The 26,561-nt window shown below is 39.1% G+C and overlaps 2 protein-coding genes across 2 annotated transcripts; one reads left to right on the top strand and one right to left on the bottom strand.

The window, feature by feature from the left end:
• The first annotated feature begins 289 nt into the window (after positions 1-289).
• On the top strand, positions 290-4,027 carry LOC141915366 (uncharacterized). Its single transcript, XM_074806864.1, has 8 exons — positions 290-491; positions 761-1,007; positions 1,519-2,591; positions 2,833-2,970; positions 3,046-3,144; positions 3,223-3,314; positions 3,409-3,535; positions 3,902-4,027. The coding sequence occupies exons 1-8, from the start codon at positions 290-292 to the stop codon at positions 3,928-3,930; spliced, it is 2,007 nt and encodes a 668-aa protein (XP_074662965.1). The 3' UTR covers positions 3,931-4,027.
• Positions 4,028-4,455: 428 nt separating this feature from the next.
• On the bottom strand, positions 4,456-26,313 carry LOC141914957 (beta-1,4-galactosyltransferase 4-like). Its single transcript, XM_074806310.1, has 6 exons — positions 25,659-26,313; positions 13,558-13,799; positions 10,393-10,580; positions 5,975-6,097; positions 5,697-5,798; positions 4,456-4,926 (listed from the first exon to the last, which is right to left on the bottom strand). The coding sequence occupies exons 1-6, from the start codon at positions 26,311-26,313 to the stop codon at positions 4,785-4,787; spliced, it is 1,452 nt and encodes a 483-aa protein (XP_074662411.1). The 3' UTR covers positions 4,456-4,784.
• Positions 26,314-26,561: the final 248 nt, after the last annotated feature.

The following is a 26,561-nucleotide window of genomic DNA, read 5'->3' as shown; positions in this document are numbered from 1 at the left end:
ATGCATTTCTCAGTTCACACACAACAAATATCCATCATCGACATAACGAATTATGTCATACGCTGATTATGCAGATTCCCTGTCGATTTTTCTGGCTGATTAATTTGTAGCTTATGATATAATGGATAAATCATTTACGATAAGAGGAAAATCATCATGAAAACGCATTTCATGCGAGCGAACGACTTGTGAGATGTAGTTCTGGTGCTGGAATCGTAAGCTATTAGTCATACGCCATATACGCAATATCTTGCATTGGAAAATATAGATTTGTTTGTTCGTTTCCAAAATGTTACGCATTTCAAAAATTCCGAACATGCTTAAAAGGAATCGAGTACACAGCACTGCCGATGCATCACCGCACGCTGGTTCCAGTGCATCTGTAAGTTCAGCCGCTGAATTGGATGACGCTATTCGACAGATTCTAAATATAGCTGATCATCAAAGCGGTGCATTAGGAGTATGTCGCGGGAATCCCATTACTAGAAGAGGTAAGAATAACGATAATGGTAATAGATATTTCTTGTATATCGTACAAAACATCGTCCCAGTGTGGTATGATATGTAAGTATACACTAAATTGATGCAGAAATCCCGTAATTAAAAATTTGAATTTACTCGAACCACAGGATTCAGTTCCACGGTCGTGAGTTGGCGTTAATTCTGGTTGAAATTAGTTCATTTGAGTCAGATATTATGATTTTCTTATAAATGAAATAAGGGTAATCCCCGCCGGAAAAACGTAATGATACATTTTCAGGTAAACGAACGCAGATGGCAAAAATGATGGTTTTGACTTTCATACCGATTTTCGCATTGATGGCGATGACAATGGCCAGCCTTAGTTCAATATCGAGAGATAATGAAATGAAGTCTAAGATGAGCGATACTATTCGATTCAGTACGCAGACTGGTATGTTAGTGCATTACTTACAAAGGGAACGAGACATGACGGCTTTACATTTGAGTTCACTCGGCGCTGAAACGAGGATGTTCCTGAAAGACAGGTAACGTCTGCAGCGTACTTTCATCTCAAGACGCAAAAATCTTTATCATAACGTATTCTATTAATATCGGCGTTTTTCAATGAAGTCACAAATCCCATGACTCATATTTTCGATTTAATGAATTTTCATGTCTTTTTGGTTATTCTAAATGTCAAAATCGGCTTTGGGTGTGCACTACGTCATCAATATTAGGGATAGACTGGTTGCCGGTCAATTCAATTGTTGATACATTCTTTCCACCACCCCCAGTGAGATACAGCGTTACGCCATGCACCACACACACGGTTGAGTCCTGGTTTCATATTCGTCTAATTCTTCCAATAATTTTGTTATTGTCGTTGAGTTGATCATTGTCGACGATATCAAATGCTATTTTTTCAGGCGTCAATAGATTTCAAGTTTTTTTGTAATCTGTATGCTAGTAGTCAGTAACCACGACTACGGCATCTCTGCGTATTTGGCAACCACGACTTCGTTGTCTTACAGTCGTTGATATCATCTCTATTTCCAGATACCCGGAGACTGATAAAGCTCTAAAAGCCATATCCAGGTGGCCGTCCACATCGGTAACAAAAGAGTTCAGGAGCAAGAATGATTTCTGGTCGTACCTCAACAGTCATCGTAAAAAGCTGGACGCAACGAAAACCGATGTCTACCAAGAAATCGACTTCTACACAAATACAATTCGTACTTTCATCGAATGGATGTACGAGGGTATTCAAGATTCCAGAGATGGAGACCAGTGGCGCGCCCTAGTGGCGTATCAGCTGTTAGTCGTATCTAAAGAAGATATGGGAGTCGAGAGGACATTGGGAGGAATATTTTTCTCGAAAGGAAAATTTAACACGTACAGCGATTATCTGTGGTATTTAGAGAAGCATAACGTGGGTATCGGTAACTATCAAGCTGCCAAACGATTTTCATCCAGAATCCAGGAGATATTCGACGAAGAATTGCAAAAATACGAAGGAACGAATTTCACGCATCACATCGAAGTGATGCGAAAAGATATCAGTCGTAATAATATGACCGATAGAAACCCGTCTTGGGAAATGAGTACGTGGTGGTTTGATAATATGTCCACGTATATCGATATCTTATTCGAGATACAAATGAAAATGGCATCGGCAATTCTTCGACGACTCGAATCTTCATTACAAAGGGATAAATACAGCGTTTCAGTCAGTATCGGTCTATGCGTATTGGTTCTGTTTATTTGCCCGCTGGTCATCGTTTCGATCAGGGCCATCATCAACGACATCCAAAAATATGCATTCACATTGGCCGATCAGTCGAAAGCATTGAATCGCGAGCGTAAAAGAACGGATTCCCTGCTGTGTCAGATGTTGCCTATGACCGTCGCTGATCAGTTGAAGAAGAACGAAGCCGTAGAGGCCGAATCGTTCGACGAGGGCACGATATTTCTGTCGGATGTAGTCGGGTTTACTCGTATCACGTCGGACTGTACCCCGATGCAAGTAATCGAGATGTTAAACTCGTTGTACAAGTGCTTCGATTCGAGGCTTCAATCCTACGATGTTTACAAGGTTGAAACTATTGGCGATGCGTACATGATCGTATCAGGTATTACCCATTAATGAAACACTCTGTCCCTGTGTGTGTAACGGTAATATAGAAAACCCCGCACTCAGAAAAACAGCATTCCCGAAGATGAGGATATAATCAAAATGTCGAAAAAGAACCTTTCGGACCTTTCTTTCTTTGTTAGTGTGGGGTGTTATATATTACCGTAATGGTATTGGACCTCTCTGATTTGTACAGGTTGATTATAGTTTTGTTGACAACTATTTCCTCGATTTTGAAGGTGTTCCGGAACGCAATGGCCGCCAGCATGTGTTCGAGATTGCTATGCTATCGCTGGATCTGATGCATCACATAACACATTTAGAAATTCCACAAATAGCTCCAGCTAAACTAAAACTGAGAATCGGAATTCATTCGGGTAAATAGAAGTTAGCAATCTTCGTCGTTCTTAACGCATTGTTATTAATAAAACACATCGATTTTCCCATTTCAGGACCCGTTGTGGCTGGAATAGTCGGATCAAAGATGCCTAGGTATTGTTTGTTTGGTGATACGGTGAATATCGCTTCTAGGATGGAGTCCAGCGGAAAACGTACGACATTGGTTTCTTGTTCGTGAAACATTGGAAATACGAATACATAAAATATATTTCTAAATTTATATTTCATAGCTATGAAGATCCATATCAGTCAATCAACTCGCGATTTGTTAAGCTTTGATAAATCATTCGTGGCAACTGCTAGAGGCCAGATGGAACTCGAGGTGAGTAGCGCAACGACTGTTCACATCTTCCTTCATTTTATACGTAGTAATGATACACATTTCTCTCTCTCTTTCACTCGTTTTTTATGTATAGGGTAAGGGTAACGTAATTACATATTGGTTGGATAATAAAGAGGGCTTTGAGGAGACTCTACCATGTATGCCCGGTTGCGTTCATTACAAAGCAGCCATTGATAACTTCGTCGAGAATGAGGATGACGGTAAGTACTGCCGTCACAAATCACTCTTGTTTTTTATCAAGGTAAACAATTATATTCCATTATAGAGGTCTTTTGTTCGTGATAGAGCTTTTTTTACGTGACATCATAATATCCGTTAAGTGCGAGTGGCTAACTAATTGGCCGAATGACCGACATTTTGGCGGCCAATATGACGTATGTAAACAATACGCGTGACGTCTGTGAATAAGGTCTATCTGCGATGATCGTTGTTAAGTTATCGTGTACAGTGCCTGCAGCAAAATCAACTACGTCACTAGCTTAATTTATGTAACAGTGCGTGACCTTGCGTCCTACATGCCAAACTGCTTTGTACATGTACAAAATTTCTTCGGAATTTTTTTTCAGGTTATGAAAATGTAACAACTCTACTGTAAAACGTTAAATGTCGTTTCTGCACCGACCTTGTATGTGATCATCGGTATGCAAGCCATTGATAGAATCGCTTAATCACAGAGATAGCGTATTCTTGTGATTTACGCACTTCTGAAAAACTATCGAATAGAAACGAATGAAACGACAAATATCGATTTAAGCCAAATCGAGATTGAGTTTATAGATATAAAAATAATACTATTTAATTCATGATCTAATACATACATACACACATACTCATTGATTATTGCGACAATTATATCATTATTAATTTACATTATACTCACAAACAGACAAACAAATAAAGCAGTCAATATTACAGGAGTCAGTTCTACACTTTTCATTGGCAATTTTACCGATAATGAACTAATTCAGACTTCGATCATTCAATCAGCGCTGTTCAATACTATACGATTCATAAAGCGATCGTCCCGATAAACATTTTGGGGCTGTTTAAAACCACATCATGGACAAAATGGTGCAAGTTAAATTCGAAGAAGATGGCAAAAAATTCATATAAGTTTTAATACTTATTTCGTTGTTTTATGAGGTAAAATGTCAATAATTGTTGACGAGGAATCGTTTTCAATTCTCACATTCAACGGATTATTATTAATCCGTCGCTTCACTCTTCGATCAGTATTTGTTTCTAGATATTAGCACCATGGAATTCGTTCCATATTTTGATAAGGACTCGAATTGGGTGAATCGTCACTTCGATGTTTTGTTCGGTGTAAATACAATAGATTCCGAGTTGGTTGGCGTTTCAGTGATTGTGATATCGGCGGGCAATATATTTCATATGGCAACTCGTAAGAACCTACAGTGGAAGTGGTACTGATGAGCTGACTGACCGTCACGCACCCCGAGGTGGTTTTCCGATGTCTAGCATTATATGCGTGTATAAAGGTTCTTCTTTAACGAATAAAAGCTTATATCTGAGGCTGTTCAGACCATCTACCGGTCGGCGCCGGGTAGCAGTGTACAGCAGTTTAGTTCTGAAAGGAAAAAATACTTAACGTTTATGTTTCGAAATGTCTAGCGAACAGTCATAAGTGTTATTCGAAAGAGCCTTTCCAATTGGCGTGTATAAGAGGTATCTCGACTAAACAAAAATACTAGCTAGTTCCCTTTCATGCTGAATGATAGTCTAATTACATTTATTTGTATAATATGCAAGTATGAATAATTCAATGTTTTAGTTGTTTATTAAGAGAAATAAAGCGTCTGTTTAGAAAAGGAAATAGAAATCGAGTTTCGCTTTATTATTGTTTTAAGCTGCAAATGGCGCTGAGTTTTCTGTCAACGTCGCATAATAAAAACAATATTGAAACAGCAATGATGGTTTTTTGATGTACGGGAATGAATGGCGACATTTTAGATTATTCTACATCAATCAAAAGTCAATATGAAAATCGTGAGGCTCTGTTAAGGGTAGGAAATTACTTTTCATTAAATCCTATCATGCATTTCATTTTCGATGGATTATCTCAGAGTTTGTATATTTCGACGCGTTAAGAAGTGTCGTAGTTTAGGTATTTATTCTTTATTAATGGTCGACTGCAGTCAAGGTCAAGGCCGAATCTCTCAGAAAGATTGAACATCTATTGGAATACGACCATGTTAGACAGAGATTGAACAGGGACGGGATTACCAAACGATTACTCATGATTTATTGCCGATCGTGATAGTTTTTATTTCATTTGTAGGGCCCTACTCTAGACTCCCTTGCCGGAGTCGCCTCCGTTACAGTATGATCTATACGAACCTTTTCCTCCAGTCCGATGGTTTTCTCTTCGTATGACGAATCATTTTGTATCGAGCTACATAATTCGCTGGACGTGTTATTTTTAGACCGACATGCATAATTCTACAACGAAGAAATATGGTTCTTTTTTTGTAAGACGAAAGTGAAAAGAATTTGACAGAGCTATGAATTCATCAATTCAATAGGTATAAAGTAGACTCCGCTCAAGTCTGATAACCGGTCAAGCAGGACAATAACGTCTTATGTCAGTAAAAGTAAAAATGGATAATATTGTTTACCTGTAAGCCATATCATCGTCCTCAGCACCCCAACCCCAGTACATATTAGAATATCCATTGACGCGCTGAAAGTGTTCGGACCTCATTACTAAAACCCCGCCTACCAGTTCAGGATACGCCAATCTAAAAATACATATATTAAGTTGCAACAATAAGTCACTACATAAATGAAATAACGTAATCCAGTGGAACTTCGTTACAACGAACGTATTTACAAATAACGATAACCTATAAATTCCAAAAACATTCATTTTCAACAGTCAATTTCTAATCCTTTTTTCATTGTCAATAAAATATGAATTTTTATGCATTCTTTCCTTTCAAAATTTGTAAATAGAAGGTTTATTCTATCTGTTCAAATACACTGCAATAGTTGCACCGGTGGTTTCACCAGAGCCGCGATCAGAAATGTCATGTCATTTTCGATTTCGTCAAAATCCCCTATTACTGAGTATATGAGAATGGAATCTACGAACGTTGTGTGTATAGACAGTTATCAGTTGTGATGACGGTATAAACATCACGGATATCTGGGATGATTGAACCCATATCGATTCATAAAGAACTTTGCGTAAAGACCTAATTTTTCCATCATTTCCTGCGACTATTCATCAACGACGTGGTTCAATAAAACCTGTCGTTAATAGGATTCATCTAGTCTGTCCGCCTGACCACTTCATACCGAAATACGTCACATAAATCCCCAGCTATACAAAGCGTCCATCTCCGTCGAATCGGGTTAGATGGTTGTCTCTACGTGGCGCGCGGTATAGAGCGGTACGATGAATCGTTGATTGAATACCTACGGGGGTCCGATAATCAAACACGTTTAAAATACCAATCTGAGAATAGATTCATCGGTATTATTATTACGCGCGACGTCATCGGCGTTTAATCGTAAGAGATGTTTGTTTATAACAAACAACACACGATAATAATGAGGATTTAGAAACTTACAGGATCTCTCATAATATGTAAATCACTTGCTAGCTATTTGGTCTATATGAAATTTACGACGGAAAATACATATATTATGCGATGAAATATTAGGTAATTACGGAAATGCGTTAAGAATTGAATCCTGATCTGAATCTATCGTTTTCACCAGGTGCCTTTTTTCAGGGAAGTTGATTAAAACTGTAGCTTATTGTGATTGCGATTGTATTTCCGGTATGCGGAGATAGAATGCTGAGAGAGAGAGAGGGGGGGAGAAAGAAAAAGAGGGAGAGAAGGAGAAGAAAGGGAGAGGGGAGGGGAGGGGAGGGGAGGGGAGGGGAGGGGAGGGGAGGGGAGGGGAGGGGAGGGGAGGGGAGGGGAGGGGAGGGGAGGGGAGGGGAGGGGAGGGGAGGGGAGGGGAGGGGAGGGGAGGGGAGGGGAGGGGAGGGGAGGGGAGGGGAGGGGAGGGGGATTGGGGAAGAAATTCGGATCGTCATAAAGACCACTGAATATTTGAACACCAAATTCAGCTAAAACTGGAATTTATCCAAAATTCGACAGAAATAACATCATGATATCGTTCTAGTTTTCACACCATTTCATCGTTAATCACTTCATCCCATTTTCCAAAATATCGCAATTCCAATGAAAAAAAAACCCTCATCATATTTGCGTCATTTGCATTCACGCTGAAGCCATTATTTAGAATATAATCCACGGACGCAATTAATTTAATGGTTTGTTTGAGGTGTTTTCAGACATTTTTGATATCGCAAAATTCCCCGAAGTCCGGTTCGTCTCGTAATGACGGCATCGATTGTTGCGAGAAGAAAAGACCGTATTGTATAAACTAAGTATAACTTGTGAAAGCAAATGGGGGCGGAATAAAGATTTCCGTTAAGTCCACAAATGAATCCACGCGTATCTCACCCACTATTAGTAAATAGTAACTCCATTTGTCGACGTTGTTTCGTTAAGACAAATAAAATCTTGTCCGTCACAAATGGAAGGAAATTGATTATCAACGACGAACGTGTCAAAATATATATTTTTTTGCTGTCTATACTTGTTGAGGGCACGCGAAATTTTCATATCGATTTCTCCCCGAAGTAATCATGGTAGAACCCGTTTCAATTACTAGCACGCGTGACAAGAATTACTGATCTGACACGATGATAAAATTACTTGCCAGGGGACAGCCGTGTCCCGCCATGTGCTTGATGTGGAGAAATTAGCTGATTTTTATGTCGCGATAAATATCCGGATAAAACCGCCGTACATCGAAACCCGGTGTGAATAAAACCCACAGGACCCGTGACGTGTTTCACTGTCAACAGCTACGCGATGGAGACTGACGTTTGATTATTGGACGTCACGGCACGACGAATGAACCGTGCTTTATCGCTATCGTCGACTAGGTTTCTCATCGCGACGCCTGTGACAACCTGCCAGCGATGATGGACCCAACATTCATTAATTCAAACGTTGTTTAAAATTTTGCCGAAAATTCCCCCAAAGAGTTCTTTTTGAATTATTTCAGTGTTTTCGATCATATGCTCCGTTTAAATAGACACTGGCGCAGCGCTGATAAGGATCGGTATTCCCCGATGCACTGCATCCTCCCCCGGCAGGGATTCGAACCTGATGGCATCGAGATTGCCACGGTACGAAACCCTGCCACACTAGACCTAGTGCGCAGCTACACACGCAGCTTAGGTGATGTCATTATCAGCCAATCCGATATCCCGTTTTATTGTAGCCCTGGTTTTCCCGTTTATAGTTCTTCCGCGAAATTTACCTCGCGATTATACAACGAGCAATCTGATTGGTGCCGCAAGTTTTCGCGCGGCACAGCTGCGCACCCGGTCTACTGTGGCAGGGGTTCGTGCCGAGGCTGAGTGTAGCGATGCCATCGGGTTCGAATCCCTACTGAGGGAGGATGGATGCACTGGGGCATTTAAAGGTAGTAAATGCACCCTAAGGCGCTGTTTCAGTTTCCTCCCTACCAGCACGCCTGGTCGGCAGCCTTTCTCAGTTAGTATTTCAGTGTTATACAAATATGTAGAAACGTTTGCTGAAAATCCTATGTATTAGTACATCTACTTATTACTCATCATAATCTCAACAAGAGAATATGCTTCATAAGAGGTGAGATATCAGATAAAAGGTTTGCATCGCGTTAGAACAATGCTTCGCCTGTTGAAAACGGTTCATGCGCAATACTTTAACGACTAAAGCTCTTTATTTATGACAGCCCTTACTGACGAACTTGATCCAAGATGACATCCGACTATGCGTCCGCTCAAAGCGCGCTATAGATGGAGGAGTTCTATGTTAGCTGTCACTAGCTACTTCAATAGAAAAACCGGACGCTTCATTATTCCCTACTTTGTTTCCATTAGCCTGACTAACGATGGAGAAAATACGTACGAATCGATGTCGGTTTGTCCGCGTTAGGCATATGAATCGGATAAAACGGACGAAAAAAACGAACGAAACTCGTCGACGACTGTAAATCAAATCACATAAAATTCTGAATCGGAATTTTTAATCGGAATATTTCTGGTCACGTTTAGATAGTATTCCAGCTCATTAACTCATTATAGTAGGTTGTGTCTACTTCGTCAGAAATCAATGAGCCAATAACACGCACGCGATTCAATTCTTAAGACTTGCAATCTAGGACAGAGCTTTTTGATTCGAAATGAGAACGAATTGAAAACGGTATTTCATCCGATCACGTATAGGTAGACGAAACATTAATAACCTAGTTAGGCATCTAATCATTATCTGTTCGGTCAGCCGTTAAATTATACACGTGCAGCTTCGTTCACCACACGTCAGTCAATATATCGAAAATCAATGCGAAAAAATAGCACTGATCGTTAATAGCGTTCATTAGACTGGTGGCCTGTTTGCCGGGATATCATTCCGACATCAGTTTGAATCTATCGCCCTAGGGAAGCAACGAACAACAACCGATGATGCAAAATTCGTCATCAGGTATTCTTTACACCGTCTAACCCGCAATTGCGAGTTGGCTGAAGAAAGAACTTGATTCGATTTTGTTCCTGAATAAAAAGGTAGATTAAATTCTTTTCATGTCACTCTTTGTGTACATAATTAGAGAGGAATTTAATTATTGCGTTCATGTCGGGAATGATTTTCGGTATAATGAGGTTTTTTATTAGAAAATATTGCAAGTCTGTCTAATTCTCTGACTCTCCAATTCTCAGCCATAGCACTGCTCCAGCGTATAATCGACGTACGGTAATTCTGTATTGCAGACGGACGCGATAAAACGGACGAGGCAAAATGAGCAAGTTCATCCGTGTCCTGGCAACAACAACAAGCAAAAAAATACCCGCTCAATATCTTATCATGAAAATGATTCAGGTGCAGCGAAAAACAAATCATCTACCAGAATATGGAAGATAATAATTCGAGTGGATAAGAAATAGATATTGGACAACGATACTTACTTGTATCCCATTTCATCTATTGCTACTGACATGTGTCTCGGTTGGCTCGGACAACTGTACATATTTCTATCGTCTTCTGGTACTAAATCTACGTCATGGAACGCAAAACATTGGAAATTATACATTTTCAAGGCTTCTATAAATCCGGCATTCATAATACGAGCCTTGTTGAACGTATCGCGTCCAGTCTGAAATGTAACAAAAAATGCAGTTTATACAATAAATTCCACCTTATTTGGTAGCATTGGGGCAATAAACATTTCACCGAAATTTTTGACCGGATACCGAGTTGACTTGAGAGTCAAGGATTCAAAATTAATTTTGATTTGATTCACTCATTAAGAGTGATTTGACCATCGACTCTAAAACGAAGATTTGTATGGTCCATGGTTTGACCGCGTTGACCAAGTTAACCGGTTGTGAGTAAGGCTGAGCCACAAGCCTAGGTGTTCAATGAGTCATCCCTATGTGTTCTTTCGGTGTTACCTTATCCATCCTAAATTCCTTTGAGATGAAAATTTTCTTACATGATATAATAATTCAATGACAATCTTTTTCATAATGAACATTTCTTATACCATGAACAGGTTTTAAATCGCAAAATACCGATAAAAAACTTCCAGAACTAAAGCAAAAACCCAAATATAATAAGCACACTAAATTGAATTCATACTGAAGGTAGTTGGATCAGTCTGACGTCTGAAGCTATATCTTAATCGCAAGTTTTATATTTTGTCTGCACATTTTTCCTAGAGCTCTGCGCGAAGTTTCGTCTTCTTTGCAAATCACGTCAACGTTCGGTTTTCTTCGCCGTGTATTTGCGCGGATCTTTATACGACTGATGCAAAGTCGAGTCATGTTTCATTCAGATAAGCCGGATTTATGCGGAATGTTGAATGTTGAACATCAAACACCGTCATCGCGACCCTATATGACGTCGGGTGTTATTGCACTGATTGAGTTCCGATGGATGTTGGTGACAGATCACACACCGAATCATTAGAATAAATTTAACGAAACTCGAATAATTTACAACTACATCATTTGTCGTTATTTGAAATGTGAGGCGCAATAATGACTTAAACCACGAAAGACGAGGTTTATGAAGCCGCTTACAGATAAACGCTATATTGATGCAACAATAACGGAAGGTTCTTCTGTAAAACGTCAATCCATGGTTCACCCTTAGGTCTGGTTTTCGCGAGCTTTTTCTGTCATATTTTTCTACCTAATCAAGAGAGTTTTCAGGGGCAGAGCAGGTCCCAACCAGGTGAAATTGCCTGCTCGTGGCCAAATTTTCAGCATTTCCGGCAGAGCAAGCTGGAAACCGTTCGCGAAAGCCAGGCTCAATCGGGAAATAGAAAGCTCGATTCTACTCAGAGTGGCGCTTAGTGAGTTGAGAGGGGTTTTCTTGCCAATTTTTGAAACTATCTACACGAGTGGTCTATCGAATGACTGTCCCAGACTCAGTACGGCGCCGGCTTGTTCTGATTCTCTCGATTTACATGCTTTGATGAGATATCATTACAATCATATATGCCACAGTAATGATCCGTGTGTTTACATATACATTACATATCGACAATCATCAGTCCGGACATTTCTGTGAGATACGCATTTACATCAGCGACAAATCAATCATCTTTTAGAAAAAAAAGTGCAGTTTTCGTGGAATGCTAATCTTTTTGATCAGGGTTTTATTTTTTTTCGTCGATTTTTCTTTTTGAGGACAACAATTTATGTATCTCTAACATTTGTCGTACGCTGACGAAACCTTTTCCGGCATATTAAATGCTTTCAATCCAATCCATTAACCTATGACATTTTTAAAGCAATTTCTCGCGATTAATAAAACAGTTCACATTCCGCATAAGTTCTAAATCGAAACCAATAAATTACCATTCGAATTCACCCGAAAGGAAGGTTCACGTACGACCAATGCGTCAGAGACGTCGGAAACGTGTTGACACAAAAAAGGCGTTTGAAAGAAATTTGAAAGCTCGAATTCTTTAATTTGTCACTCTGCTGGATTCTCTAAGTCCACTCGCAGCGTTTCGACGCGAAAGTGAAGTTGATTAAAATCTGCAGTGTTTCCAGCGAGAAGACATTTTGACAAGTCCTGTTAAACAGGTCGTGTCAAATTAAATTCGCGAAGATAAACTAACGCAGACGATTCGTTATATGTGTATTTGAAAAGAATACTGGATATCAGCATGTTCGGGTTGGTTCGGATGGAATTTAGGAATGGAATTTTCTGAATAACTAAAGCCTAAACCGGGCTCCGCTTCCAGCTCGGAAGTTAAGTTAACCACGGTTTGAGATCATGATTTAGGAAACTAGTTAGTGAAGCTTATTGCCCGTACAGCGCGGCAAATTCCACTATTCCAATCCGACGGTTTCAATACTAGATTTCCATTCGCAATAGTTCAACCGTTGGATGACATTCTAATTTTTCTTACAATGAATAAAGAGATATTGGATAGAAAAAAATTGATGAAAGCTGGCACTTAGCAGACAAAGAAGTAGATATCGAGTATTAGCTGCGGGGTAGCGGATAAATGGGCGCTTTCTTTTAGAGCAGAACTCGATGAAAAATTACCAACAACTTAATCAATACGAGAGAATTCATATAACGTCATATTGCTAAGGGGAATAACATTTAATACCATTGGCAAAACATGATCAGAATACGATTACCTTCATTGGTCAGTTATTCACATTCAGACATGAATATTAACCGCAGAATTGGACATGGTAATAAAATTCATCATCGGAATTTCGTTAATAGAATACAAATGGACGCGTTTATGCAGAGGTCTTTGTATGTTTTTCGTCTCCAATTTCCATTTATGGGATTTATGAGATTCAAACATGAGCGTACTAATCGATTTGAACTTTTAGTTTGCGATGGAATTTTTTCCGATGTGACCAGTTGCCAATGAGAAATGATATCCATATCAGCATTATATTATCTGTGTGATCTGTGTAAGTGTAAAAGCCCCCGCGAGAAAAAAAGATTACAACGTTTAAGTTTTACAGATGAAACCGCAACGTTTTAGAACTCTCATAACCAGACAGTTAATTAAATGGATTGTTTTCTTCATTTATCTATTACCGGTATATATAAGTCAAGTTACCAATTCTGGCAAACTTTCAATTATTTACCTGTTCTACAACAAACACACGATAATCCAACTGCTGCCTTTGTAGAATGGGATGTAAATGAGCAAGTAATAGTACTAGGTGTTGATTGCGGTCCCGGTAGGGTATAATCACAGCTAGTTTATGTCTGCTTACACATTCATCGGGACGATGCCAACCCCCTAATCTCACCTCCCGATTCGCCAGCAGTACTTGTTGCATTGTAAAATTATGCGGATGGCTCAAAGAAAGAAATACGCGACCTTCTGAAAATATACAAACATATTGAAGACTCGTTAGTAAAGTGAAACGACATCGATACTTATTTTTCTAATCATGTAATCGTAACTTCTGAAATAAAGCACGAGTTGAAAATATCGCTTAAGAGTTTGAAACTGACAACTTTCCATTAATGGTCCGACTCATTTACGTCAGTTTATCTCGTAAATAATCTACGAATAGAGGCCCGTAAAAATTGACCAATTTCAGTAATTGTTTGCGCTTCGCCGTGTATGACGCAAAAACTTAATGAAATGAGACAACAAACACATTTGCTTAATGGGCTTCTGCGTGATCAGATTGCTAAGCGAAATTAAATATTTATCTATCTCCATATTTCTGAAGGTGCAACGATTTGAAAGGTATTTCATCTCGAGCGATTATTCTCAATTTGTCTCTAAAAAAAGCCGAAATTGCGGATAAAATCGAGCTTTCGTCGTCGGGGATGAATTGGCAAAATGTTTAGTAATGAATCTTTGGCTTGATCGATGTTCTTAGGCAGATGTTCTTCGAGATAAATTCGGCCGTTATCCATCATTTAAACCGACATTTCATCAATTCGACCGAGGCCTCGCGTTCCACAGTCATACGCACACGCCTAAATAATACATCGGATGGAACCGCTAAAAAAAACGTGCGCTCCGCTATTTCGAAGAGGAATGATCTAAAGAGGCGATTATCTAAATCGTGCATTGATGTATAACGATTGAAGCGCGCTGTCCTCTTATCAATGTCGTGATGGCCGCATCTGGAAATCACAGATTGCAAATCTTTTAGATACTTCACAGTGATAGATTACATACAAGCCACAGGGTTGAAATAAACTCAACGTTCTGCTTCATTATTATAGATGCTATAATAAAGCTATAAGACTGCGAGTCTCCTGGAAGCAAATAGCCACTAACAAGCTGCCGTAATGACACACTGTGCCTCTAATGGTAAGGTGAAGCAGTAATTTAGAAATCGCCCGACTGACGCCACATTCTGCAGACAAGCTTTAAGTAAATTTCAGCCAAGCTATTTTATGGCCTGTCATTACGTCCGCGAGTCTAAGTAGAGACAAGAGAAGTTAATTTAGATTTTAATTTGATAGTCCGAAACAATTATCCGCAAGTTGCGTGCTGTTAGTGAAGTAATCATTTCGGGATTCGAAACCAATCGCACTAGAAATAACAAATTTCGAAAACGAACCGAAAAACCCGAGACGTGCACAGACGAATTTAGTTTTGCTTCGCCATCAGCATTGGATCGAATGACCCCACGATTTCTGCTCTGATTATGTGAGGTATCTCCTCTCTTCGGATGACGCTCATTAATATGTATACGTACGAGAGAACGAGGTTAATGAAGGTTACGCTAATTAGTGAAGTATATATATATATATATATAAATATATAAAACCAAGGTTGATCATATATATATATATATATATATATATATATATATATATATATATATATATATATATATATATATATATATATATATATATATATATATATATATATATATATATATATATATATATATATATATATATATATATATATATATATATATATATATATATATATTTCCAGTGGGAAAATACTGTAAGATATACATAACGCAGGTTTAAGATCAACCTTGGTATTTTTTTTACCGAAGCCATCAACTTAAAAGCCACTCTAATGATTCAATACCCACTATTGGACGTAAGTCGCGGCTGTTCAATGGTCATTCTCATCTAAGAGTACAGTGGACGAAATGTTTTTTTTTTCTCGATATTTCGTGGTCAGCTATGATGAGAACCGGAAAATCGGTTAATGGGATTCTACAGCTCACTTTACTTTTAACGGATAATACTTAAACATGACGTACCATGACGACATAATGGACTTAGGCGTCGCGATGTAAAATATATCATCTGTGAAGAGTGTTCTCGAGTATGACGCTTCCCATTGATTCAATAATATTCGTATCTTTATACAGTTTCGGTTTCGTTTTTCTATAGACGAGAAACAATCTTTGGGAATATCGTCTCGAAGCTTTTCCTGTCTGTGTCGATTAATTCGAAAAGAACAAATGCCCATCGGAATAGAAGCAATAACTGTGTAAAAGAATCAGCCGCGAACCATTAAACGAACGATCACTTCGTTTCATATGTACAGAAAATCTATAAGATAATAGAATAACAACGAGTCATTGGTATCATCTATATGGTATTCGCGGTTATGTTTATGAGTATCCTTCATTCAAGGACAATTCAACATGTTAAATTATCGTATTGCCGGTATTTGATGTTTTGTACGATGTTTTCTTTTTCTTTGTTTTGTAATGTTATATTATACAATCACTGTTATTATCAGTATTTCAATTCACTTGTATTACAATCGTCATAAATATTTGCGATTGTCCCGAATATTAATTCTATGTAATACAATAGTTATCTTTACATTTTTAAGAGTGCATCAGCTTCGGGTATTGCTTTTGGGCGCCGCAAGTAGTTTAAGATTTGAATCGCTATCTAATGCTTGGTTTCAACGAGGGGTTTCCAGCTAGCATTTTCCGAGCTGCCGAAGGAAACCGCCCGTGAAAACCAGGCCTTAAATTGATTATATGTATACTAACATCAATATCGAGATATCAACTTGTGTACGTTGGATCGGAGTAAAAAATGCTTGACGATAATCTATTCAAAACAACTTTTTATCTGACTTACGAAATTGATGAGCAGAAAGCATGATTTTGTTGTAAATGTCAGTGTGTCGGTAGACACTGAGGTGCCATTGATTATATACTGCACTTATCAAAATATCAAAGTATCACCGGATCATATTTAATTCAAAAGAGAACTCGAAGCTCGCACATTTGCCTGAGTGGGTTTATTGTATCAGGCGTCTCTCTCTATGATCACATCATTCTTCTTAATCTAAAATTCTTGTCTCTACGCTTTTATTATACCGATATACGGTTTTTAGATGTATTTGCCCGAGTCGTTTTAGTACGCAGAATAACATCTCCTATGATATGACTGGGTCAGAGTAATTCTACATCATTCTATGATACGTCACGTCCAGGTAGAGTTATTTGTTCGCTTTAGGCGGCCGTTAAGCTTATTAGTGTTTCGTTGTTTCTTTTTTTTCTTTAGCAAATTTGATTATTAGCCTCGTCCGACAGAATGAGCCTAAAGAGACCTCCATAGATAATGAATTCATTAGGGTATTCACTGACAACAATTTCCTCTTCACCAGTACAATTACAGTGAAAACCCCGAGGACTAGGGGCTGTAAGTGGCTCTCATATTTATTGTAATCATGACACAATTCGGCGATGATTCGGCATAAAATGATGTATTTATGTATCGAAAACTTGTTGATACTGAACTATCGCTTTTTATGTCGCGTTAGATCCGAGGACATAGGAACCTAAGCCGACCCTGACGATCTTTTATATTCACTTCCTTCCGTAGTAAGTCTGTTGTTTCCAACTCTGCCCTAGAATTGTGGAATACGCTTCTGGGCCTGTGAGCCATCTTATCCATCGATGAATTCAGGTAGCATCCGAAATATTTACCTTCTAAGAAAGCATTCCATCACTTGTAAAGCGCTTTCAGCGACTTCGCTGGATTTAGCGCTGTTATAACAGAACCATTATTATTATAATCAACCAAAATAGAGATAATTTAACAATGAAATATCAATTATTAATGTTTTTTGTAACACGATTTCCAATCAATCAGTGAAATGAAGATACAGAGATCGAAAACTAGTGAATCGAACATATCAGAGCTGCTGGACTACAACTGACCCGCGAGGAAACCATCCTACATCGTTTATGCATCACGTGTCCAGTGATAGATGAGCGTTAAAAATCGTACGGCGGTGAAGGTCATTAATATCTTCCGATTGAGTGAGTGGTCGTGATTGACGAGTATCTCACGATTCTTCAACTGACAAGTCACCGATACAAGTTTGTTTAATGTACCTGACACATACCGCAAGTCGGACAGGTCATCCGGTGTATTCATCTTTCTAGAGCCGACCCGCCAACAAAGGGAAAAAGTTCCATTCAAAGGACCGATAAAAAACTTCGATGGTATGCGACCTTTGTTGTAAAAAATGAAGGTGGACACAGGGCATGGACAAATCCAAATTCTCCAAAAGGTTGGTTTTCTAGTCTGTCGAAGTATCTTCACTTTCCAAAAGGTTGAACATATCATTTAATTGTGTGCCGGTCGTAATTCAAAGGATATACTTAAACTGTGTCGGACTATCATAAGGTAAGCAAACCCGTGATGAATATCTCTCAAACCGACAGAGAAACTGCCAAGTATGTGTTAAACTCACCCATAGGGATCGTATATGTCGTCGATACCCCATTAACGATAAATTAACAGCCACTTGGGTGAAATAAGATCCAAAGATGGTAAAACGATAGCAGTGCATCATTCGCAGTCAGTTTATCGGGCAATAGACGCCTAGGAGGTATATATACGTATCGAATGCGACACGCTATAAAATCCAGCCAACGGGACAAATTTCTCTGCGGGCTCGGAAAAACTACCTCTGGCAAATCTGCAATTTTCGATGACAAATTGTGGAATGTAATTAGATTTTAAGAGTTATCCGCAGTGAAGCGCGCGTTATCAAGGGTTGCATCTTGCGCGCTTCCTGGTAGATACTTATCGGAAAAGTAATAAGAGGTTGTTATGCTTCATCTCGGTTCTAAGTCATAGCAGCGCGGATCCTAATCTTAGAGGCAAGAACTTTTTAATCAATTTCGAATGTGCCTTTGATGAATTTTGACGTTTAATGTGTCACTATGGCAACGAATTAGCCCGGTAGCGATGGTGCAACATACTTTCGATATCAGCGTTTCGTCAGCTGTTCGAGAGATTGATTGGCGCAGAACCCGAATGGAAAAACCCTTATCAAAACATATAGACATGCAGTTGTTTAAACCGGAGGTGACTAGCTACCTACAGTAATTGATGGTTTACACTGGCAACACTCGCTTAAAGTTGAGTTTGTTTTGAGCTTTAAAATAACTGCAAGATTCTACCGTGGAAAATACGAGAGACAAAACATTGCGCAGTAAACGTGGGAAATTTCGGTGAATGTTTTAATCTAGAGATGCTGGTTATTCAATAAAGATGTTGATTTTATTGGATTATCGCTATACTCTGAGTGGTTCCAGATTAAATCTCTTCAATAAATGTATCGACGTCTCAAAAAACACGCGTCATCATTTTCTGTATAATTTCAAGGCGATAAATTTTCAATGTTGTACGATTAATACCGAATTGCGAAGTCTTTTGAGTCATTAATAACCGATCGTAGAATTCGTTATGGAGACCGGAATAAAAAAAGGAACTGTTTTGACCAACTTGGGACTTAATGAAAGAATGATTTCTATAAACAGATGACGTTGGCAGAGCCATCAATAACAATTAAAGAAAATTATGGTGAGTGAACGCAAATAAGAGACCAAAGACCATAATCATGGTTTCTTTTCGGTAGTAAATTTCCGTTTTCAGGTCTGCAAGATTGAGCTGTCTTGTCGGGTTTCCGCTACTGGCCGTTTATTATGTACAGGCGGCTGATAATGGCAGTCTTATTTCCTCAATTTAAACTCTACATGTATTATTACGCATGCCATTATACCTGACTATTACTGGGTTGTCTGTCAAAGAAACAGAGTAGAGAAGAAGTCAATTTGCAAACGTTTGAATCAATATCCGCGGGGTAAATTTGGTATCAAGTCTTCGAAGAATCGCTCCTCATCAAACAAAGAGTTCGCTCCGCAAAAACCCCACGAAACAACCGATATAACGACATATTTAAAACTAAAGATATGTTGGAATACATCCAAATATTGCGTTTCCGAGTACGTAACGTACGATGCATATATGGCTTTTTCAGAGGCTTAGACGCAGCCGTTTTGCGAAAGTTGAAGACAGACTAAGCCGAAATTCTCTACCGAATCCTTACGTGGTATATGAGATGGTATATAAGATAATGCTGGTATTTATAGAACGATCGATGTACACGTCACCGAGGCTTCTTAAATATTGAAAGCTCTTTAAGATTTAAGAATCAAAAGAATAAAGATTTGAGAATTCTCGCATGAAAACTGTTGTAAACTGTTATACAGTCAAAGATTAAACAGATAGCAATTGGAAGTGACGGATACGTTTTACTGATCTCCTCGGCAGGGATTCGAACCTGATGACACAAGCACCGTAAGATTGTCGGGCTACTATCCGATGATTGACCCCGGGCTGTCACTGGTATGAACTGCATTAAACCCAGCACGAATCCTCGCTGTACCCCTGTGTTAAATCTAGCGTGTTAACATGAAACGTCGAAGTCCGCAAAATCCATTTGATACTAAATCCACGTGGCGAAAGTTTATGATAGTTTGTCATTATGCCGCTTTCCCCTTTCAGCGACTGTGATTTCCCGAGGGAACGCCAGTATTTAAAGATACACATCGTTGCAATAAAATGGTCCATTTGACCGACTGTATATTCTTCAATACATTTAGCTCTGGATGGTTGGATCTTATCAATTCATTACGATTGACTATTTCTTACATGAATGAAGCCGGTTTTATCCACGATAAAGTGTGGACATAAACCTTATTTATTCAGCTAATTCCACATGAGGCAGATCTTGAGGTGTATCTCAGCCACAAAAGCTATTTGAACAGACCCGTAACGGAGATCGCCCGCTCTGAAACTGTCTTTGATAACTTGGACCTGGCAAAAACTCTTGCCACCAGAGAACATACAGGCTAACTTTCAAACTTCACACGTCGCTGCAACTCAATGGTTCGCTCAGGGCTTCGAGACTATGGTTTTGTAACATTTTCTTCATTTTTTTCTTGGAATAAAAAAGCGACCCAGCAGTAACCAATGTTATATAGATATAAATCAACACGTTAGGGGAATGCAACGAAAACAAAAATCAGAAAATTGTTTTCTACAATGTTGAGATAAATGAGGGATAAATCCCTTTTAGAGGAGGAAATAAAACTACTGATTTGAGATTTGTTGACCAAATGTCCAATGAATTCACCAAGCGCGAATAATAAACACCATACCAGTTGAACCCGGACATCTCGGTGCAAATCAGTTATCTACATCAATCAATATACGATTAATTCTGTCGATGGATAGAAAGATACATTCAATCACTATTGACACGACAGGTGTTTTATGTCGTGGTGGGCGGTGTGGGGAATTAGTTCACAAAGCGTTCATCAAATTCGTACCTTAAAAACACCGAAGACCTCGCGTCGAGACTCATGAGAAGAGAACACTATTAAACAGCTGCAACATGTGCGCGCTTTCTGTTTCTATCCAACGTTAATCAGTCGGGACCTGATCTCGAATCATCCGTCACACGAGAAAAACAACTCCGAATCAATTCATATCAAGTGAAAACTGATCAGGAGAGAAGAAAATTAAACCCTACGCATCTAAAAAGATGACCGAAGGGCTGCTTTTTACGCAATCGGCTTTTCGAAGGTATCGCGGATAGCTTTACGCGGAAACGAATGTCGATAACTGTGGAATCAAAGAGACGCGATAATATTTGATAAACGATATATCGGATAAATCAACTGAATTCAATGGACGCGTCATTATAGATCCGCCAACGGTTAACCAAAGTCTCTGAAATGTAGCTGAATATTTATCAATATTAACGAGAAGGAATAGATTAACCTGTCTGGCACCTCGGGGCATCTTTTGCCTTGTTTATACAGAAAAACGTTATATTTCTAAAAATCTAGAGATACTGTCCTGTTGCTATTGATCAACCGGGAAAAACATTATCGCTTATTCGTTATTCATTTCTGCCCGTTAACAGACTCAGTTCGACGATCTCAAAATAAAAAAATTCTCTTTATCCTATTGGGAAAAAGTTGGTTTTCGTGCGAAAGCTCTACAAAGAAAGCAACAGTACCGCGGGGTGTCTATTATTTTCTTCGCACTTTCGATATTGTCTCGCTAAAAAGTATCAGTCGGAAAAAAACGAAGACAATCGTATCATGAAACACATGAGGTGAGTGTTCTCGATGCTGTTATATCAGATGAAATAGAATTCATGCCATACTCGTCGAATTCTATCGGAGACTTCTTATACGACAAGTATATTGTCTCAACATGCACAGAAGTCTACGTTGAACAACATAGCAAAATGTCTTCCGATGTACTTGTAAGCTTCGCGCTATACACTTACATGAAATGGTAAATTCAGAAGTTACTTCAAACAATCCTTGAGTTCTCAAATGACCAGAATTGTAGGTTGTTGATCCCTAATGACATCCTGAAAAAAAACGCCCAGTGCTCTATTGAAGTGTTAGTACGTACAGAGATTTATCGTTGATTTGGTGGTAAATGCACCTTCTCGTGGGGTATAAACCTTTAAATGCACCATTTCACTGAACCGATGAACGGCGGTTAATGCTCGTAGCCTCCGGGAAATCAGAGTAGTTCTGATGACAAGCTGTCATTCTATTTAATAAACTTTTGCCATACGGATTTACCAGCAAATGGATTCTGTAACAGGTTCGTTGGATACACGCTAAGATCGGTAGTGAAGCGTATAGGCGCACGGCATTCTAAGCCTACCACGCACGCACGCAAAATCGAAACGGCATCCGCCTATGCTTCAGATGCGAGCAGTTTCTCGAATATGACTAAAAAAACATCACGCTAAATCAGATATCTTCAAACATGTCGTTACCAACAAAGATCCACATCTAATAAGATTATAGATAAGAAGAACTGAGATGTTCGGGCAATGAGGCATCGCGTGCTGTCTAACGTACAAACAACCGCACTTCATTTCAGCATACTTCCACAGATTTCAGGTTTAATATTGTCAAACGCCTCTCGGCTTGGGTTTTTTTCTTTGAAATGAAACCCAGAAGCTACGACGGGCAACTCCCGCAAATCAGCGACAAATTCAATTTGCGTCAAGTGAAGAGACAAGACCAAACATATACACGGTGTATGCACGCAATGGTTGACAGTATCGAGCCTTAAGCGCTCAATGACATTAACTTGCTTAATGACCGCTCATCTTTGTGCTATACATTCGACCAATAGGTCGATGGAGATTTCTTTTTTGCTGATATTCTGAAGATACAATCGCCGTTTCGGACCAGAATATCACCTAGACATGTACTGTTCCGATTCAGGTGTGCACGATGAAATCCGTTGATCACAAAACATCAGCGACGATACAAACCACATTAACGATCTACCACTATATATATATATCGATAAAGCTCACGGGATTTATCGAAATATTTTGAAGCGCAAATCGAACAAGTTGGTAATAACAGTGTATCCATTACTGAAGAGGTAAATAACGTTATTCGTTTTACCGCGTCTCGTATAAAGCTACAAATCGACATTAACGTAAGTACTCACGTATTTCCATGCCCAATATTTTACTAATTAAGGCCGTCCATTGAATCATTGGCAGTTCCGTAATGATTAACGTGCCTTTTTTGTTCGCTGGTTCACTAGCGATAAAATAATCCGCATGAGTATGGAGAAAAGCAGCTTACCGAGCACCATGAAATAATTAGTTGGCGACAAAAGCCACGTATGTGGTTATAATAAGCGTTTCTTTATCCATGTGGGTTGGTTAAATTTGTTTGAAACAGTGAGCTTAGCGAGACCCGGGACTTCAGGTTTGTATGTAGTTCAATCCGAATACAAATACGCCTAGAAAAGAAGTCGGGTTCAATTATGCTGCAACCAGCTAGTTTTCATCAGACACGTGTAAACTGGTTTCGTCTCGACACAGTTTCAGATATCTTCTCTCTTAACAGTGTAATTCCAAGACGACGGCTGCACAATTCAATACGTAGATGGATCCACTTCCTCTAATGTATTCACATACAAATAAGTCTAGAAACGTCGGGTTCAACCATGTAACGGCGTGTTTCAATCTGAAAAGTTGAAGCTGGTTAAATGTCATCTCGAAACAGTGTCAGACGTCCTCTGCGAACCACATTCTCGGAGAACGTCCGTCAATTCAATGCGCAAATGGATTCCCTTTTCCTCTGATTTATTCACGTTTAGGAAAAATTGACTTGCGATCTTTTCGCTCTTGAAATGTGCATGCTCGAATCGTAGCTGTCATTTACAGAGTCTCCTCTGTGAGAAATGTTTTTATGTCTTTATATAGCGTGAAGAGAGCTTTATACGAGGCAGCCTTCTACTACACATAGTATCACCGATCGTATCTCATCAATCATGGGATTTTACTCCGAAAGTTCAGGTCTTTGGTGGTATTAAATACGAGAGGATTGTCGTCGTTGTCGTTCGGATAATTCGAAAAAAATACACTCTCCTATTGATCAGAGTGAACGCATTGACGGTTGTTACAAATATACTCAACTCGTCCGAGCCAAATTACATCAATTCAACCCGCGTGTAATTAGATATGATGAAAGGACTGCGTGTAAAAAATTCCAAAAATAACGCTTCAACTAAATTAAACTGGTGACTGTGAAGAAACTTAGGCATTTTCATTACTCGATTTATTCGTAAAATCGAAGCCCAATGAGAACATCAACAGACAGGAAATAACATCATGAAACATTAAGAGATTCGTGATGTAAGCTAATTGGGCTTTTCATTAGGATTGTTTGATAGCGAGTCAATCACGTTGAACTCAATATTTTCCAATCTAAATCGTTTGCGTGTTCAATTAACGAGATTCAACGTACAAAAACAAGAGGTCTATCATTATTTTTCGCGCGGCGATGACAACCTTGAAACTGCCTTCATTCAACATCAAAGACCGGTGGAAGGCGGAATTTCAAGGACAGTCGATAAGTCGATTTCCATTCGTTTTGAACGATATGAACAAAATCTCGTTTTCTTAAAACCGTATAAAACGCAGTAGTTTATACGTAAGTTATTAATCTATATTAATACGAGTCATTCGTGCATATTCGCGTTATCAAAGTCATCATGATGAACATTTCTATGAGAGTATGCTATTTCACCAGCGCTTCAAATATCGCATCCATTCGATATGTTTCGCATAATTGCCAATTCTTAATCAAATGAAGCAATTTGTTTAACAAGTTCAGCGAAATCGCCTTCATTCATAGCGGATCGCATTCACCCCTGCAGCGGTCCGATATAGAATAGCTAAAAGAAAATGCCAGTTTCTCATCCAGTGTTCGAGTCTTCCGTCAGAATCTAATGATTCTTTTTATCGAATGCGGGGATGCGTGTTAACTGCAGACTGGAACCTGTCTGAAATCTTTTACCGTCTGAAAATATATTCTCGGCTAAATGAAAAGAAACAGACGGGTAAAGATCTGAAGGCTGTAAATCGAGTATGAACGCTTTTACCGAGATCGCGCAACATCGAATCGTGTATTGACTGAGTTACACTTCAATTTATTTTCAATTTCTGCAACCCAATTTATGAATGATCGCAATATTCGAGATTTCCCATTTCATTTCAAGGAAACTTCACTCCAGAAGCTACAGCGATCGTTGACATTGACCTAATTACTACGGCGGTTCTGAATGAATAGTAACCCGTACGGTTTGATGACACTGAGGAAACTCTTCGTAATTTGAATTGCTATTACGAAGTATGTACGACGATAGAACCATTAGTACATACAAATATAGCTAAAGCCTGCAGTATATAGATCTGTGATTGATCACCGAGTCCGTGATCTTAATGAACTTTGTATGATGAACAAACTGAAGAGGTTAAGGAGAAAATAACGTCCCGAGATTAAAGATAAACAACCGCAGAACTTGTGAGAAGAATAACTCTTTGGCATTTCAATACAAATTCACGTACACTTACCCAATTTCTGGGGTATAGCAGCGCAGTACTTGATAACTCTAGTGGAATGTTTTGCCGCAATTTTAGAATCATCCCATTCTTTGTCGTAATAAGCACCTTTATCCGCAGTCTCAATAAATGCTTTGGTTTCCCTAACTCCGTGAGAACGAACCGGATTCACATCCATGGTCCGGAACTGATTATGATCGGAGAATTCTAGTTTTGATTTTCCGCGCCTAGAAAATGAACGCTTTTTATAAATCATTCGTCCGTATTTGCTGTTTTTACTCGCCCGAAAGCTCCCAGTCCTCGTTCCTCTGCCGCGAGATGACATCTGTTCGACTTTCCAAATGTCTTGAGCGTGATTCAGAATATTCCTGAACTTTCCTTCGTTCAATTTGTTCCGAAAAAGTTTCGCGTTTAAATCGATGCTGGGAACGTTTTGAGAGAGAAGTTTTCGTATACCGACGTCGATTTCACGTAATTCCATTTGTATTTTGCGAATGTGATGGAAATTGCGTCCGTATCGACCGTTGTGAACGACGAGAATCTGAGAAAGTGTCAACATAACGAGAATGATTAACATCAACAACATCAAAACGGGAGGAATATCTCTCTTCTTGAACATGGTCCCTGATACGGGCCGTATAACCACCCATCTCCGACCACCATACATCCAGCATAAGGACTGATCTATCTCTGACGAGTCGATCTCACTAACTATCGCCTGCACCTCGATCAGACGAGAGAGAGAGAGAGAAAATCTGCAATCTAATCAAGCACGCGTGCGCACTCACACACTAACCAGCGTTAGTAGAGCCTGTTAAGGAGCTGATAACCGCAGTTCCTGAACCCAAAAACGTCTCGTACAATTCGATATAGAAACTAATGACGACTATGACGACAATGATCTTACAAACATGT

Source organism: Tubulanus polymorphus, chromosome 1 (genome assembly GCF_964204645.1).
Source record: "Tubulanus polymorphus chromosome 1, tnTubPoly1.2, whole genome shotgun sequence".
In the NCBI taxonomy this organism is placed as follows: Eukaryota; Metazoa; Nemertea; class Palaeonemertea; order Tubulaniformes; family Tubulanidae; genus Tubulanus; species Tubulanus polymorphus.
This window is presented reverse-complemented; position numbering and strand designations above follow the sequence as displayed.